This window comes from Cucumis melo, chromosome 5 (genome assembly GCF_025177605.1).
Source record: "Cucumis melo cultivar AY chromosome 5, USDA_Cmelo_AY_1.0, whole genome shotgun sequence".
Lineage (NCBI taxonomy): Eukaryota > Viridiplantae > Streptophyta > Magnoliopsida > Cucurbitales > Cucurbitaceae > Cucumis > Cucumis melo.
The window spans coordinates 28,917,956-28,933,825 of NC_066861.1; the positions used below are offsets into that span (position 1 = coordinate 28,917,956).

Sequence of the window (15,870 nt, forward strand, 5' to 3'; positions counted from 1 at the left end):
TAACGATGAATCCATGCCGTAGATTTTAGCGTTAATAATTAATGAAATATCTTACGTAAATAAACCAATAAGTTTATTAGAAACTCAATGCTTTTATATAAAACACAAAGTGGACCTCGTTAAATAATAAATTTTAATATTGATTTTTTTTAAACTTAGGTACGAAATTATTATTTCAAGGTACAAACATTAAAAGTTACACATTAAAGGTTAGCTACTAAATTATTATGAAATTGATAGTGTATGGATTAAATCATAACGGACTAAATTTTACTTTCATGAAATTTTAATTAAAATAAAAAATGTTTTTAGATCTCATCATTATTAGTGATTCAATACACCAACCGAGGGTCATAAAAATTTGAATCTCTAAGTTTGAAGGAGTGGTATCGATTGAGGTAGTATAGGAAGATTGCCATTGAATTATGTTTGACACTAAATTTATAATATTTATTTAGACTAATAGTTATGTTATTTTTACTTCTAAGCTTAATGGTGTATTTTGTGCAATTAAGAACTTAACTCAATTGCATGTAGTGATTCAAACATTTTATATTAGAAATACAATATTTAATATTAACATCAAGTCCGAATAATACGCGCACACACATATATATCCACACCTTCATCCATGATTTTCACCAAAATTTATATCTAGCAATCCCTCTTTAAGCAATGCATGAGTCATGAATCCCTCTTTAAGCAATGCATGAGTCATGAGATAAGATAAAGTTTGAATTATTTGAAGTAATAATACAAAAGCTGACAGATGATGTCCATCCGGTCTTCTATCAATTCACACTTTCTATTACAAGAACAATGAGGCACATTTTACTATGATGCTGACATAAAATGACAGACTTCAAAGTCTTATTGATGAAAGAAAGCGAATTTTTTCTTTTACCCCATTGGTTGGCATTTAGGAATGAGCATTATTGAACTCTTGATGTTGAAGAACACAAGAGCAAAAACCCCACTGAACACTTTCATCTTCTTGTTCTTTTCTTACACCATTCTTGGAGTTTGAGAGCTCTGAGCAAGAAGAGTGGAAAATGGGTTTAAAAGGGGTTTTTCTTCTCTTGATTTGTCTCTTTCTTTTGTGTATAGCATTTGCTATACCCACAACATTTTCCCCAAGAGTTCATTACCCACTTGATTCCTTAAAGCAAGTTACAAGTTTGAAGCCAAAGATCCATTTTGAAACCCGTTTCTATCCTCAGTTGCTAGATCATTTCACCTTCACGCCAAAGAGTTCCAAAATATTTTACCAGAAGTATCTGATTAATGAGGAGTACTGGAGAAATGGAGCTCCAATCTTTGTTTATACGGGCAATGAGGGTGACATTGAATGGTTTACTGCTAATACTGGTTTCTTGCCAGATATTGCTCCAAAGTTTCACGCCCTTCTGGTTTTCATTGAAGTACTGTTATAAACAATACAAGAAATAGATCCTTTTGTTTTTTGTGTTGTTTTTTCTTCTCTTTTTGCGGGTGTTGAGGGTGGGGGATGGGTTGGGGTTGGTTCGAAAATTTTGTTTTTGTCTGAAATTTTCATGGCATTCTTCACAAATTTAACTAGCTTTTCCTTCTTGAAGGATTCATGTTCGTGTCTAATGTTTTGTTTTTGTCTGCAATTTTCATGCTATTACTAACTGATCTAACTAGTCTTAGTTCTTAAAGGTGCATGTTTAATGTTGTTTGTCCCGTTAAATTAGTAAGCTAGCTCGACACTCACAGTTACTCAAAGAAAAGTCCATGTTTGTGTCTGTTATTTTGATCTTGCCAAATTTCATGGCTGTATTGATGGATATAGCTGGTTGGTCCGTGTTTTTGTGATTATTGGGACTGAAAAGCACACACTTACAGAATGCGTCAATCCTCATGGTGTAATCTAGAGCTTTTTTTTTTTTTTTTTTTTGTTTCTGGTTCTGGGTTTTGGATAATTTGTGAAGTTCTAGGACAGGTTTGAAGGATAGTTAACAAGAAGTATGGGTATATTAGTGGGAGTGGTGGATTTGAATGGTGTTAGTTTTAGTTTTCCTGCTGTTTAGTGGAAACATAAAGCTCCTTTTGGGGATTCCAGAGAATAATTTAGATAGGTTTGTTCCTGTTTTATTTCAGCATAGATTTTATGGAGAATCGATGCCGTTTGGGAATGACTCGTATAACTCGGCAGAAACATTGGGTTACTTGACTTCACAACAAGCTTTGGCTGACTATGCAGTTTTGATAAGAAGTTTGAAGCAAAACCTCTCTTCTGAGGCTTCTCCTGTTGTTGCGTTTGGTGGGTCTTATGGAGGAAGTAAGTAAAAGAATTCACCATTTGAATCTCTTCCTTTGCTTTGCTAAATTTTCTGATAAGATGAGTGAGTTTACTTGGTTGTAAGCCAAAACCTGATGCTACATTCAGTTTGTTCACCTATATTTGGCTGTTTAATCATATGATCATTCCAGTTTAGCAAGAGTAAGTACGGGTAATAATACATTATGGTACTTGTTGAGTGATTGCTTATACGGAAATGTCTTAGCTGTTACAAATTAGCATCTTCAAATCTTGAGTTCTTAGATTATATAGTTACTTTTTTCCCGATAGTCAAGGACGAAGTTATGTTGCGGACTCCTTAGGTGTCAACATGTCAAAATTTTATGCTTTAATTGAGTTTGATGGTTAAAATCTATGGTCTATTAGTAATAACAAACCTTTGCAGGTAGATTACATGAGTTAGGAACTGTTGTTTTTAAGAAACTTAGACACGTTTTCCAATTGTTTTGGAGTTATTGAAAGATAATAGAAGATTCCAACAATATGATACCATTTTTAATTTTTGACATGAAAATCTTATATATTTCTGGGTTTACCACTCAGTGCTGGCAGCCTGGTTTAGACTGAAATACCCGCATATTACTATCGGAGCTTTGGCATCTTCAGCACCAATTTTACACTTCGATAACATCGTTCCGTGGTCGAGTTTCTATGATGCTGTCTCTCAGGATTTCAAGGTCTCTCTTACTTTCCCTCATCTCTGTAGCGGATCGATCTAAGCATGTTCAGTTTCTTTTATGTCATTACTTACCTTTGGTGGCAGGATGCTAGCTTGAATTGCTTTAAAGTGATCAAAGAGAGTTGGACCGAGCTTGAGCAAGAATTTTCTGAAGAGGGGTTGGCTGAACTAAGTAAAACATTCAGAACTTGCAAGTAAAAGGAAACTTTGTTTCACAATTCCCAATTTAATTAAGCTGTTGATAAGAACTGACGGTAAGTTTCCTCTGTTCCTCTTGGGGAACTACAGAAACCTTCACTCAGTATCCTCGGTTCGAGACTGGTTATGGTCAGCATTTGTCTACACTTCAATGGTAAATTACCCGACTGAAGCGAATTTCATGAGGCCATTGCCAGCCTATCCTGTACAAGAGGTGAGACCGAGATTTATGTAACTTATAAATTGCAATTTATCACATTCTGAAGTCTTTACATAAAATAAGACCATTCCAAGATTTCTCAAACACTCTTACCTTTTTTTTTCACTATTGGTTGTGATTGATGAAGATGTGTAAGATTATCGATGCATTTGCCCCGGAAACTAGCAAGCTTGACAAGGTCTTTGCTGCTGCGAGCTTGTATTACAATTATTCACATGGGGAGAAATGCTTTAACGTGGAAAACGGACCCGATCTTCATGGTCTTAGTGGTTGGGACTGGCAGGTCTGTTGGTTTCCTTGTAGCCACTTCCAATCCTATACATGTTTTACTTCAGAAGTTTCATTATGATTTGATTGATTTGAATTCTTGCTGAAACCAAAATTTACGTTTAGCTTTTACTTCTTAAATGCAGGCTTGTACAGAGATGGTGATGCCAATGACTTGTTCCAATCAGAGCATGTTCCCTCCGAGTGAGTTCGATTATGAAGAATTTGCTACAGATTGCAAGAAGAAATATGGAGTTTCACCTCGTCCGCATTGGATCACTACTGAATTTGGTGGCGAAGTGAGATTTTTCAATTTTATCTTGATCTCTTTACTGCATTTCCAATCATGCAAAGAAAACAAAACTACTAATAAAAGAAGTGGAGATCAAGAGGCAGTATCATGATGCAATTCCTGTGTTGATGATTAAGTGCTAGTTTCTTTTGTGTTGCAGAGAATTGAGGAAGTGTTAAAAAGATTTGGCAGCAATCTCATATTTTCTAATGGAATGCAAGATCCATGGAGCAGAGGAGGGTCAGTTCTTGTACTAACAATTGTTTCTTTCCGAACCATTCTCTCCGTTTTACTCCTCGAATGATTTATGCAGGAAACTAAACTAAAACTGACTGATACTAATATGTGCTTATGTTTGGAAAATAGCAGTTTTGAAACATTTCTCAAAATCTTTCAAGAAAACTATGCTTTTTGATCTTTATTACAGCATCAAATAGCCATAGTTTGTCAGAGAAATGCATCATTAGTTATCGACGTGTAAATGTTTTCATTTCTAAGTTTGTTCAAGAATGGCTGATTTGCTGAACTCTTCCTTTTTCTGATCATTTGATCTAAGTGATGAAAATGTATTCAACTCCTCTCAGGGTGCTGAGAAATATTTCAACTAGTATCATTGCCATCGTCACGGAGAAAGGTAAGTTGAATTGGTAAATTGGACATTTCTCTTGTAGTTTGTGTAAAGACTTAACCAAAATGTCTTTTGATATTAGGAGCCCACCATGTCGATTTTCGATCAGCAACGAAAGATGATCCCGACTGGCTTGTCGAGCAGAGGAAGCAAGAAGTGGAGATCATTCATCAATGGATCAATGAGTACTATGCAGATATGAAACAAGACAAGAAATTCATGTAATGAATCTTGTTATTTCAAGTTCAAGTAGGGAGTGATTGTGATTATTGCCAAGTACTTTTTCAAGTGGGAAGATGGAATCATACACTGTAAACAACAATGTAGGATGAACTATTTATATCTTTCTAATAATTTGTCTTAGTTTAAGAACTTTGGAGTGTATCATTCCATTTTGAGTTCCAAAATGTTTTGCATTTACCACACAAACTAAACTAGAGCCACCCCACATCTTCTTTTCTTTTTAAAAATTCTTTAAATCCATTAATTAAAAAAAGTGCACTATTCAAATGTTTTGCTTTGTTGTCACAAGTTAAACTTAGCACCAAATGATTAGAACTTATTTTGTTTGACACGTATAATTCACCAATTCAAATTTTTGAATTCCACGCTTTTGATCTAAACATTGATTTCTTTCTTCTTTGTAATAACGAATTTTAGATTAGATCATGTTTTTGGATGATCAACTATTAATTTTTTGAGATCTTAAGGAATGAAAAAGATTCGAGAGTAATGACTTAAAATTACAAAATTATAAGGAGGATGAAAGCATTTGATTTGGATAATATAAAAGAAACGATTGTTTAGATCCACGATAATAAGTAGGAGGATCAAATAATTCTTTTACGATGTTAGAAAAACAAATATTTTTTTAAAAAACATATTATATTTGTTTTATTATTAACATTGAGAAAATAAAATTGAACCATTAAATTTTAAAATGATTAATTAAGGCAACATAGTTAAGATTTTGAGACGAGAATTAATAATCTTTTAATTATTGATATTAAATTTGGTTAAGGGTTATACGATACAACACATCGGACATATAAATGGTGGGGTTGGCGTTATTTAATACAATTACTCTTTCTTACACTACGTATTCAACTGAGGGGGAAAAAAGTTGGAAATTTTTTAGATTTTATGTTGTTTTGTTACATTACAATACAACCCCATTAAATTTTTCAATACACCGACTCCTCCAGAAGAAATTTTCTTAGCTAAAGTTTTTTATTTTGTTGTTTTTTCCATTCATGTCATTGGTTTCTTTCATACTTTCACTGCTGCAATTAGATCTCAGTTCCTCACTTTCTCAGTAACGCGGAAAGAGAGAGGAAAATCACGACGAAAAAAGAAAGAAAAACAAGAAACAAAGGGGAAGATCAAGGTGAGAAATGTCACGCCGATCTGGGGCTTGCTTAAGGTGTTGTCTCGTGTTTTTTGCTGTAGTTTCTGCTTTGGCTGTTTGTGGACCGGCTTTGTATTGGAGATTCAAGAAGGCTTTGCAATTGGGAGATTCAAAAGCCTCCTGTCCTCCTTGCATCTGCGATTGTCCACCCCCATTATCCCTTTTGAAGATTTCCCCTGGTAATAATAATCGTCAATCTCTTCTGGGTTGCTTTGCATTTCTGTTTTTGTTTGCTTAGTTGTGAAATTTACTGAAATTAACAGACACCCATTTGAAGAATTTGGTGTTTTGATCTGTTTCCATTGATGATTTTGATTCTTAGCTGTTTCTTTCTTTGTGTGTGTGTTGCTGTGGCTGTGGAAAAGTTGACCCATGTTAGATTTGGATTTGTACTCCTTTTGTTACCTTCTGTTGGGCTTAATGAAGCTAGATTAAGCCCTATGTCAGGTTAGATAATTGGTTTTTTTGTTGGGGAACTTTTCAAGAATTTGTGATTTTCTTCATCGGTGCCTTTTGGAGTAACAACACTCGTCAATAGCTGGAATTTTACTACTCTGTTTGCATGTTGTACTTCTTGAATTGATTTTTTGTCGATTCTTAACTGGAGTACATCTTAAGTGGCATTCGATCTGAAATTATGAACTTGGATTTCTTTCTTATAACTCGCTTTGAGTTCATGTTTCTGTTTCCCTGGATTGGTAAATTTTCTAAAATGTGAATTCCTTGTCTGTACACTGTAATTTTTAAAGAAAATTCACTTGGGCTTCAATTATAGATTAATTAAAAGTTGTTATCATTAAATGAAATGATAATACCACCATGACCATCAATGGTTCTTTCTTTGTGGGTTTCTGTTTCATATTTTACCATCACAATTAACTTCTTGAAGTATCAATTTGCTAGCTAGGAAAAGAAGTCTATGGAAGCTCAACCATTTTGCTAGAAAAGAATTCTACATAGCTCTATATATCCTGCTTATTACTGCCTATTCCTGCTTCATAACTGTTAAGTTAACAATGGTTGTGTGGCGTTGCATCTTAAATGGATATTGTTCTGAACCTAGTTTTATCTTTTTGGAAAAGGAAAAAACTTATTTTGTTATAAATTGCATCAAGGTAGCAATGGTTTCAGATATTTGGGGTAAGTTCCCTTAAGGGTCTTGGATTGAAGCCTCTAGGGGAAAGCTAATATCCTTGATGTCTCTTGGAACTGGTGCACATGAACATGTGTCGTTGTGAAGTTTTTGTGTTAAGATTGATATACAGACCGCATATAAAATGGCTCAAACCTTATTTACCTCATGTAGATTCTTTTATTAAATTCTGTGTTCTTACCAGATTCGTTGTTGTTTCCTCACTAATATGTCTTCTTTTTTTTTTTTTCTTGATTATTCATTTTTAGGTCTGGCCAATCTCTCCGTTACAGGTTAGAATTCATCCCTCCAAATCAACTTGGCAATGAACTTAGCTGTCATTATGTGACAATCGTGATTTTTTACTTATTTTAGTACCATTAGAATGCTTGTTATGGTTTACTGAACTAAATTTATCTTTTTTCTGTTTTTATGGAGAAATATTACATTTTTCTCCCATCATCCATTTCCATGACATCTGATACTATTGAAGGTTAATTTTGTTTGTTTTAAATTCAACATTTTCTTGTTCTACATTCTATGATGAATCAGAACTCCTGAAGAAATTGTGTCTTCTGCACTTCTTTAAAGGGATTTGCCAACCATTTTATTATGGTTATTGATGTTCCTCGATTTAATAATTGCACACCACTTGTTGCTGTGGACACCAATGATCACACGTCCAAAAATCTCTCTTCCAATATTTGTTGTGTCCGGAGAAGTCTCAAATCCCTTTCCCTTTCTACCTTTATAATATGAACGGGACAATCTAAGGTGACCATTTTTCTATAATTTAACATCATTTGAGTTTCTTTGGAACTCAAGTGTTATAGAGTCGGGTGGGTTTCCTTTAGGATTAATTAAAATATACTTAAAGCTCACCTAGACACTCATGTCGTTAGCATATGTGTGTATATATAAAAGAGAGAAAAAGAAAGGGGCTGCAGTTTCTGCATTCCTTGAGTTGGAAACTCCTCAAGGAGAATCACATAGGGTTTTAGCAACTTCTTACTAGAATGCTTGGAGTTTATCTTGTTGAAGCTTGAAACTTATTTTGATATTTGTGTTATTTTCAAACTTGATTTGAGCTAGTTATTCAAAATCTGTGATATGACTTGCTTATTTGTTCCTTGATTTTTTTATGATGCACATGCTCACTTGCTTTTACAATACAGACTGTGGGAGCAATGACCCAGATCTCAAGCAAGAGATGGAAAAACAATTTGTGGACCTTTTGACGGAGGAATTGAAGCTTCAAGAAGCAGTTTCTGGCGAACACACTCGCCATATGAACATCACTTTGTTTGAGGCAAAAAGGGCTGCTTCTCAGTATCAGAGAGAGGCTGAAAAGTGCATTGCTGCCACAGAAACTTGTGAAGAAGCCCGAGAACGTGCCGAAGCATTGATGATCAAGGAGAGGAAGCTTACATCATTGTGGGAGCGACGAGCCCGCCAAATGGGTTGGGAAGGGGAATAAATCTATAATTTCAAAGGCAACCTCTTAGTTCAACTAGTCGTCAAGTTATTCAATCCACAAGATCAGTAGAAACTGGCAAGCGAAGTGCTTGGTTCTTCAGTCTGTCAAAGGCATAATGTTCTTCTCTTTTCCTCCATTAATTGTGTTGCACCTTTTCTGGAAACATGTCAATTCTACATCATAATTCATACATGACAATGTTATAGATCCCACTCTTCAGCATTTGCTAATATATAATATATATGATTATCGCCTTTTCCACCGTAGCTATGTGACTGGTTGGCTAGATGTTTCTGAGCCGTCTACAAGCTCGAATAGATCCTATTATTCTCATTCTCATATTGGAAAAACTATGCTGTTCTCAGTTTTCGCACCAAATAATTGATGTTGGTAAAATCTGATGTTCACTTTTGCATACTGGGAATTTTCAGCTCGACTTTCTGCTTTAAAGAAAAGTAGATATTTGGAATTTTTCAACTACGAAAAGTTCCATGGTAACGGCTTTATATATATATAACTTCTGTTTCAAATGAAACTTGAAGATTTTACTTGCTCTACAAAAACATTGCAAACTCAAAATATGATTCTTAGATTTTTCTCAACCTTGTTACATTTTTCAATTTCAACGTCATTGCCAAAACTACCCTAAAATTTGCATTGTCATCAAAGTTCGGCAGAATGAAACTACTACGTGAAATTTCAAGACAATATTCACCAAGTTGACAAATGATCGAGAGGTGCGAGATAATTGAGACGAGTAGATTGCAAGTAGAAATGAATCATAAAGGGGAATTATCAATCTGTCCTCTTTATTAATCCAAATGGAACTGGAAGAGAATTTCACTTGAGAAAGAATATAAATGAGTTCTCCTGTCATTATTCTAGCAACAAACCAACTAAGCAAGAAAGACTTCTTGTAGCAGAAAGAGAAGCAGCTAATGATACGAGAACTACATAAAGAAAGGTGAAAATACAATACTGGGAGTCAGTTAAAAATCATTTCCCTATTGCAATCTAGGAACCAGCGTAACATAAGTTTTCATGTACACGACGACCCAAGAGATTGAGCGTCAAATCCAAATTCGCCATTATTTTGAATAGATTGATCTTGATCCTGCATCACACATACATAAACCTTCAATAACAACAAAAATGAGATGAAACTTGTTGGGAGAGAATTCAAGAGCTCCCTGTAATTGATCAACTGCATAATCACTAACCAGTGACCATATACTCGTTCATACAATCTAACTAGTTAAGTTGCATCGAGCCCCACTTTTTAACAATTGCGCTAAACAATAAGCTATTCTCCACTCGGTCTACTTTTATCAAAGGGCAGTATTGATTAAGTAATCAGAATACGAACTTGGAGAATAAGAAAAAATGCTAAGATTATGTAAGATATTTTATGATACCTGTTTTGACAGAGCATTAACCAACTCATCCAAGGAATTGAAACTAGAATTTGCAAATCCATGTTGAAGCTTTGTTTGATCCATGAGGATTTTTCCATCGTAGTTTATCCAAGTGTTCATTGTAGATATTTCCGCACCATCATGAATGAAGGTTGGAGCACCAATATTCAATTGGTTGGTCGAAGAGCTGCTGATGTTTCCGAGACAGATTGCATTGTTCTGATTTGCACTCTGGTTCAAGGGATCTGCAACACTATTCCCAGAAACTAAAGAGTCCCTCACAATGGAACTATGGTTGCTATAGTAATCCTGTTTAGCTGCTTCCCATTGTTGTTTTGATCTACCATTCGTCGCTTCAACAACACTACCAATTAGTTCTTCATAGCATTGTGTGTCCCCTCTTAAATCAAGCTGAGAACTTGAATCCCCACTTGTTGAAGGAAAGCCAATAGGAAAGTTGTCGTGATCGGGCTGATCCGAGGAAATTGTCAAATAAGTAGCGGGCATTCCATCAGGAGGGTAAATTCCAGTGACTGAGACACTAGATGAAAATTTGGGGAGCTGGATTGAACTCGGCCAGTTTTTGTTAGACTGACTGTGCCCCAAAATATTAGAAACACCTGTGCCGCTGTCTAACGGTTCTTGGTTGTCTAGAGTTACCTTAAGAGAAGACTGCCCTCCGAATTCTCCATCGCCATGAATCTGTTGCTTATGTCCTCGTAATATCAACGAATTGCTTGAAACACCGAAATCATAATTGCTTGAGCTACCAACAGCCATTCTAGCATCGGGGAAGCTGGTGGAAACTGTAAAACTTGAGGCATCATTTATCAAATTAGACTCTTTAAATGACAGAGTGCGTTTGTCTCTGTGTAACTGAATGTGATCCGATGACATTGAAATGCCATTGAATGTGTGCGGAGGTTGGTTTGTATGGAAGAAAGCTGGATGGGGTTTCCCAATGATACTTAATGAGTTACTCAATTTATGGGACTGGATCATTCCAGAGGAAGCAATATCATTTAAGCTCAATCCAGCAGTAGAGTTTAATTGACCAACTATTTCTCGAGAGGGATACTGCGAGAATGTTGCATTAGAGAGCCTTCCTGTTCCAGTCATTGAAAATCCATTGAGTGATGCCATGGGCCTGAAGAAGGTGTGCTTACCTCCAAATGCGCCCATCTTGTTACATTGCTGAGCTTCCTCACTACAGAGTTTTTTAAGGTATTGTCTGTATTTCTGCAATGCAGCACATGAAAGCATCGGTTAGAATTGCCATTTGAATAGAATACCAACTTTTTTACCAAGTAACCAGGGTAGGTTATTCACCATCCTCCCACCGAAAATTTAAGAAATAAACAAAACAAAAAGAAAAAAAAAAAGAGAAAAGAAAGAAAATATTACTATTTGGTTAGTAGACATTTATGAGCTAATGTCAGTTCACAGTATAGCTATTTACAACTCAACAAAGTGATGCATATGCAGTGCTATGAGAGCTATATCAAGAGAAAATCTCTACGTATAACTGAAATTTGAAAAACTTATTATGCAGTTAATTGCTCACTAATACGAGTGAGTGTTTATATGGTTTTAAACATTTTTGCTTCGGTTTTGAATTCCACAAGTCCATATGTCACTCGTGGAAGTTTAAAGTGCAAAGCCAATGAAATTATAACAAAAGGTAGGAGAATGATCAATGCCTGAAGATGGCTGGCCACATTTTCTCTTGTAAGTCCTTCAACATTCATCAGATCAAGGATCTTCTTGGGAACAGCCTCTGCATTAGAAATTAATATAGGCACCAATAAGAGAAAACGAAGAACTGGGAACAAGAATTTCAAGGAAAACAACACAATATAAACACCAAAAAACTTACTTTCATAGCCCAAAATGTTAACAGCTGCCACAAACTTCCTGTGCAAATTCTCATCTCCATCGTACCAATTTACTCTTGGCTTTTTTTGGGTGGAGGAATCGTCATTCTCGTAAGTACTGTCTTCTTCACCTCCTTCCTCGTCATCATCTTGGTCTTTCTGTCTTTTACCAGATTTCTCGTTATCAGTACTGACTGCAGGTGGACAACCTTTTGCAACTTCAACACCTTGACTAGTGTTATTTCCATTAATGCTCTTATTTTGGTTCTTAACAGAAGGTTTCTTTCTCCGAAGGACATGTTGCCATATATTCTTCAGTTCTTCAATTCGAACAGGTTTCAGCAAATAGTCGCATGCACCATGAATAACTCCCTTCTTTACGAGTTCAGTATTGCTATGCGCAGACAACACTGCAAGCATATTTTAACAAAGAATTTTATCAAGGCCAACTCATCCATCAATTGTTTTGAGATTTTTTTTTCAATTGAACTAAATCATAACAAGAACAAATGAGAAAATTTATATGTGTGGTTGTGCATACAACACATCAAACCCCAAATAATGTTGTTAAGACCTATTATAGATGAATATAAAAAGAAACGAACTAGAATATCAGAGAGAAGGGTTTATTCTCACTTATAACAGGTAGGTCCATTTCAAGGCCTACTAGCTCAAGGAGCTTAAAACCATCCATGTCGGGCATGTTAACATCGCTGATAACCAGGTCAAACCTGTTTTTGTTCTCCCTCAACATTTTAAGTGCCTGAACTGCCTGATTGGTCGTTGTAACTGCAATAAATAACATAAACTAGAACACATAAACATCGTAATGTAAAGCAATCGGGATAAAAAAAAACAATCAATTCATTAGCACCCTTAAATTTCTAAGTTAATGTGTTAATATATTGGTATATTTAGTGTGAGTTTGACGTGTTTTGGAAAGGATGAAATTTGAAAAGTACTTTTAGCCAATGTGTGTGTGTGTGTGTATATAATATATATATTAATCATGATGTTTGGTCATGTATTCAAAAGGGATTTTGAAGATTCTAAAAATAGCACACCAAAAGTGCACTTAAAAAGAAGAACAATAATTAGAGATTCTCCCAAAAAGTATTCATAAAAAAAGGTGGTTGGATCGACACAATACTCAAAATCATTCCTAACTCACTCTTTAACTCCTCAAGACATAGCAAGGTAATCATCAATATCCTAAAACAATCCAAAATCAGATAAGTCCTGGATTTCAACTTGCTATTTCCAGAAAGCCAAATATTTCCTATATAGAAATCTCTCAAAAGAGATCCAAAAGCTATATTTGAAATCAAACCATGTACAAAGTCCAAACACATGAATACACAAGATTCACAAAATGAAAAACCAAACCATAACAATCATGAACCAATATTTGGAAAACAACATTTGAACACAAAGAGAAACCCAACAGGTAGTTTGAAAGGCAGAATCATCATAAAAAAAAAACAAGTCCAAGCAACAACTTACCATGATATTGACATTTACGAAGCAAATTCTCCAAAACCTTAAGGCAAATGGGGTCATCATCTACAGCAAGAACACGCATACCAATAGGAAACTGCTCCATATCATCATTTTCACCAACTAAATTAGTCTTTCGAACCTCCACAGTCATGATGAACCTAAAAACCAAACGACCCCCAAGAAGAACAAGGTCCTGCAGCAAAAGGGTCAGAAAGAAAACTCAAAATCCTCAAAATTATGACTAAAGAAATAATGTAGCCAATGATGGAAATGCTAAAAAAACAAGGAAGAAAGGGAAATCAATGTTCCTGACCAAAAAAAATCAAAACTTAAATTTCAGTCTGCCTTCTTCTTCTTTTCTTCTTCTTCTGGGTTTGTGTATTATACCAAATTTTCGTCAAAGAGGACAAGAAAAGCAAATATTTTTATGCAAAAATGTCAAATGGGGGCATAAATATGAGTGCTTTTTTTCCTTTTTATGTCATTCTGCAGCCTTCATTTTCCTTTTTCTCCTTTTCTTATGGGAATGTCCCATTCTTTAAGCTCTATATTATTGGAGACCGTCTGAAAGTTTTGATCTTGTGTATCTCGACTCCACCTTTCCTTCCATGCGTCCCATCTTTTTATGCATTCAATATTGAAAAAGGTACTTTTTTTTCCCTCAAAACAATTTTGATCTCGTAAAATTCGTTGAAGTTTAGTGGTTGAATTTTAGTTTTTATATCTTCGATAATTAAATTTACTCTCAAAAAGTTAATTTTTATCAAATAATAAAAGGAATAATTTTCATGTACAAACAATATTACATAGAGAATTTATTTTTCAAAACTGACTATAAACATGTTAGGATTTATCGAAAAAATAATGATAAACTTAGATTAAATTTAAGATTTATAGAAAGAGTAAGGTATAGGGATTGAAGTTGAACATATTCTTAATGTCGAGAAAAAATGATATATATATATACATATATATATTATTTTTATGTGAAAAAAAATACTTGGAGAGTTAATAGTCATTCAAGCAATATAAAAATATATTTTTTTATTCCATTTATGACTTCCGAGTAAACAATTCCTTATTTGTTCTAACCGTTTGGTTTGTTTAAAGCAAGCTTTTCTTCCCCAAGTCTTATTCAATTTCATTCCCTAAAAAAGAGTTCAATTTCATTTTTTTTAAGGGTTTCTTCGTTTGATTATATTTAAATTTTATTCAATTTCTTCTAAACTCATTTGTTAGAATTATTCGAGCTTAATAAGAAAGTTCGCGAGAAAAAAGCTAACACATAGTATCATTTTTCAGCATATTTCAAATATAACAATTAATTAAATATATCGGATGCCTATTAAAGTTGCTACTTTTGCGATTTATAAATAAAGTGACATAGGTCCTATTATCATAAATCTTTTTGCTATTTTTGCAAACGCCCTTCGATCTTTTCTTTAATTTTTGTTGCAATCTTTAGCTTTTAGTTGAACAAAATATGAAATTTGTTTTTTAATTGATGATATAATATCTTAACCAATTAAGCTATGTTCAGATTAACATATTATAATATTTGTTATCATACTGGAATTATAGTCAGACGAATGCAGAGTGTGTTAATGATCCACACCATGTTTCCATGCTTATCATTTTTATTGTTTATTATTTTTGAATAAGCTAAAAAATTTATGGAATAGACATGCCATATTATCATTATGTTTAAAGTTATTAATGATAGAGATTAAATCAAGTCATGATTTATGGTTAAATTATAAAATTGAATTCTCTTTAAAATTTTAGAAACTAATGGTGAAAGTCATAGATTAAATATTTAATCAACAAAACTATCACATTGACATTTTATTTTAAGTTATTAAAACATTAATAAGAGAGAAAAAAATGGAGTCTTTAAGCTAAAATTTTGATTAAATTATATATCTAATTACTTATTTTTTGAAAAGTGTCGAATAAATCTTACAACTTCAAATTTTTTATGTTAAATAAACATTTTACTTAATAAATAATTATCAAATAAATATCTACATCGAGTTTTTGTCTAATAAATCTCTGACATATTTGATTTCCTAAATTTTCAATTTTAAATTTCATAAATCTGTCCATTTTGAAAAAAGTAAAATATGTCAACAAATTAGATAAAATTAAGAATTTATTAAACACAATATTTGAAAATGTAGAGATTTATTTAAAAAAAAATAAAAACTTTAGAAACATACTCAAATGAAGTTAATAAATTAAAATTTTTAATTATTGTTTGAATTTAAATCGAAGAACAAATTAGACCTGAAATTAGTTTAAAAGAAACAATTTTTAAAAATATTTATAAAAATAAAAAATATATTGATATTTTATTAAATAAACCCTTTATTTTATAAATATCTTAGTTTATTTTTTCATAAATACCTTGGTTTATTTTATTATATTTTATTCGAAAATATAAGTATGAAAGCACAA

The 15,870-nt window shown here is 33.5% G+C and overlaps 3 protein-coding genes across 4 annotated transcripts; 2 read left to right on the top strand and 1 right to left on the bottom strand.

Moving 5' to 3' along the window:
• Nucleotides 1–855: 855 nt before the first annotated feature.
• LOC103497056 (uncharacterized) lies at nt 856–4,979 on the top strand. Of its 2 annotated transcripts, none has more exons than XM_008459125.3 (10): nt 856–1,421; nt 2,122–2,302; nt 2,867–3,000; nt 3,087–3,196; nt 3,291–3,414; nt 3,548–3,703; nt 3,834–3,986; nt 4,140–4,219; nt 4,564–4,613; nt 4,690–4,979. In XM_008459125.3, the coding sequence occupies exons 1-10, from the start codon at nt 1,053–1,055 to the stop codon at nt 4,830–4,832; spliced, it is 1,500 nt and encodes a 499-aa protein (XP_008457347.1). In that variant the 5' UTR covers nt 856–1,052; the 3' UTR covers nt 4,833–4,979. The 2 variants fall into 2 exon arrangements, with proteins under 2 accessions (XP_008457347.1, XP_050940785.1); XM_051084828.1 differs by having other exon boundaries at nt 961–1,421; nt 2,127–2,302.
• Nucleotides 4,980–6,001: 1,022 nt separating this feature from the next.
• Nucleotides 6,002–8,890, top strand: LOC103497063 (uncharacterized). Its single transcript, XM_008459137.3, has 3 exons — nt 6,002–6,194; nt 7,417–7,440; nt 8,323–8,890. Exons 1-3 carry the CDS (start codon nt 6,002–6,004, stop codon nt 8,622–8,624), a joined length of 519 nt encoding a protein of 172 aa, XP_008457359.1. The 3' UTR covers nt 8,625–8,890.
• A 509-nt stretch (nt 8,891–9,399) lies between these two features.
• LOC103497074 (two-component response regulator ARR12-like) lies at nt 9,400–13,922 on the bottom strand. Its single transcript, XM_008459147.3, has 7 exons — nt 13,727–13,922; nt 13,417–13,606; nt 12,550–12,702; nt 11,916–12,323; nt 11,740–11,816; nt 10,040–11,278; nt 9,400–9,738 (listed from the first exon to the last, which is right to left on the bottom strand). The coding sequence occupies exons 2-7, from the start codon at nt 13,562–13,564 to the stop codon at nt 9,664–9,666; spliced, it is 2,100 nt and encodes a 699-aa protein (XP_008457369.1). The 5' UTR covers nt 13,565–13,606; nt 13,727–13,922; the 3' UTR covers nt 9,400–9,663.
• Nucleotides 13,923–15,870: the final 1,948 nt, after the last annotated feature.

Coding starts and splice junctions, on each gene's coding strand:
- LOC103497056 (XM_008459125.3), top strand. CDS start 1,053: ATGGGTTTAAAAGGGGTTTTTCTTCTCTTGATTTGTCTCTTTCTTTTG. Junction 3,001..3,086: donor CTGTCTCTCAGGATTTCAAG/GTCTCTCTTACT, acceptor CTTTGGTGGCAG/GATGCTAGCTTGAATTGCTT. Junction 4,220..4,563: donor GATCCATGGAGCAGAGGAGG/GTCAGTTCTTGT, acceptor AACTCCTCTCAG/GGTGCTGAGAAATATTTCAA.
- LOC103497063 (XM_008459137.3), top strand. CDS start 6,002: ATGTCACGCCGATCTGGGGCTTGCTTAAGGTGTTGTCTCGTGTTTTTT. Junction 6,195..7,416: donor CCTTTTGAAGATTTCCCCTG/GTAATAATAATC, acceptor ATTCATTTTTAG/GTCTGGCCAATCTCTCCGTT. Junction 7,441..8,322: donor GGCCAATCTCTCCGTTACAG/GTTAGAATTCAT, acceptor TTTACAATACAG/ACTGTGGGAGCAATGACCCA.
- LOC103497074 (XM_008459147.3), bottom strand. CDS start 13,564: ATGACTGTGGAGGTTCGAAAGACTAATTTAGTTGGTGAAAATGATGAT. Junction 12,703..13,416: donor TCGTAAATGTCAATATCATG/GTAAGTTGTTGC, acceptor TATTTATTGCAG/TTACAACGACCAATCAGGCA. Junction 11,279..11,739: donor ATGTGGCCAGCCATCTTCAG/GCATTGATCATT, acceptor GCTGCATTGCAG/AAATACAGACAATACCTTAA.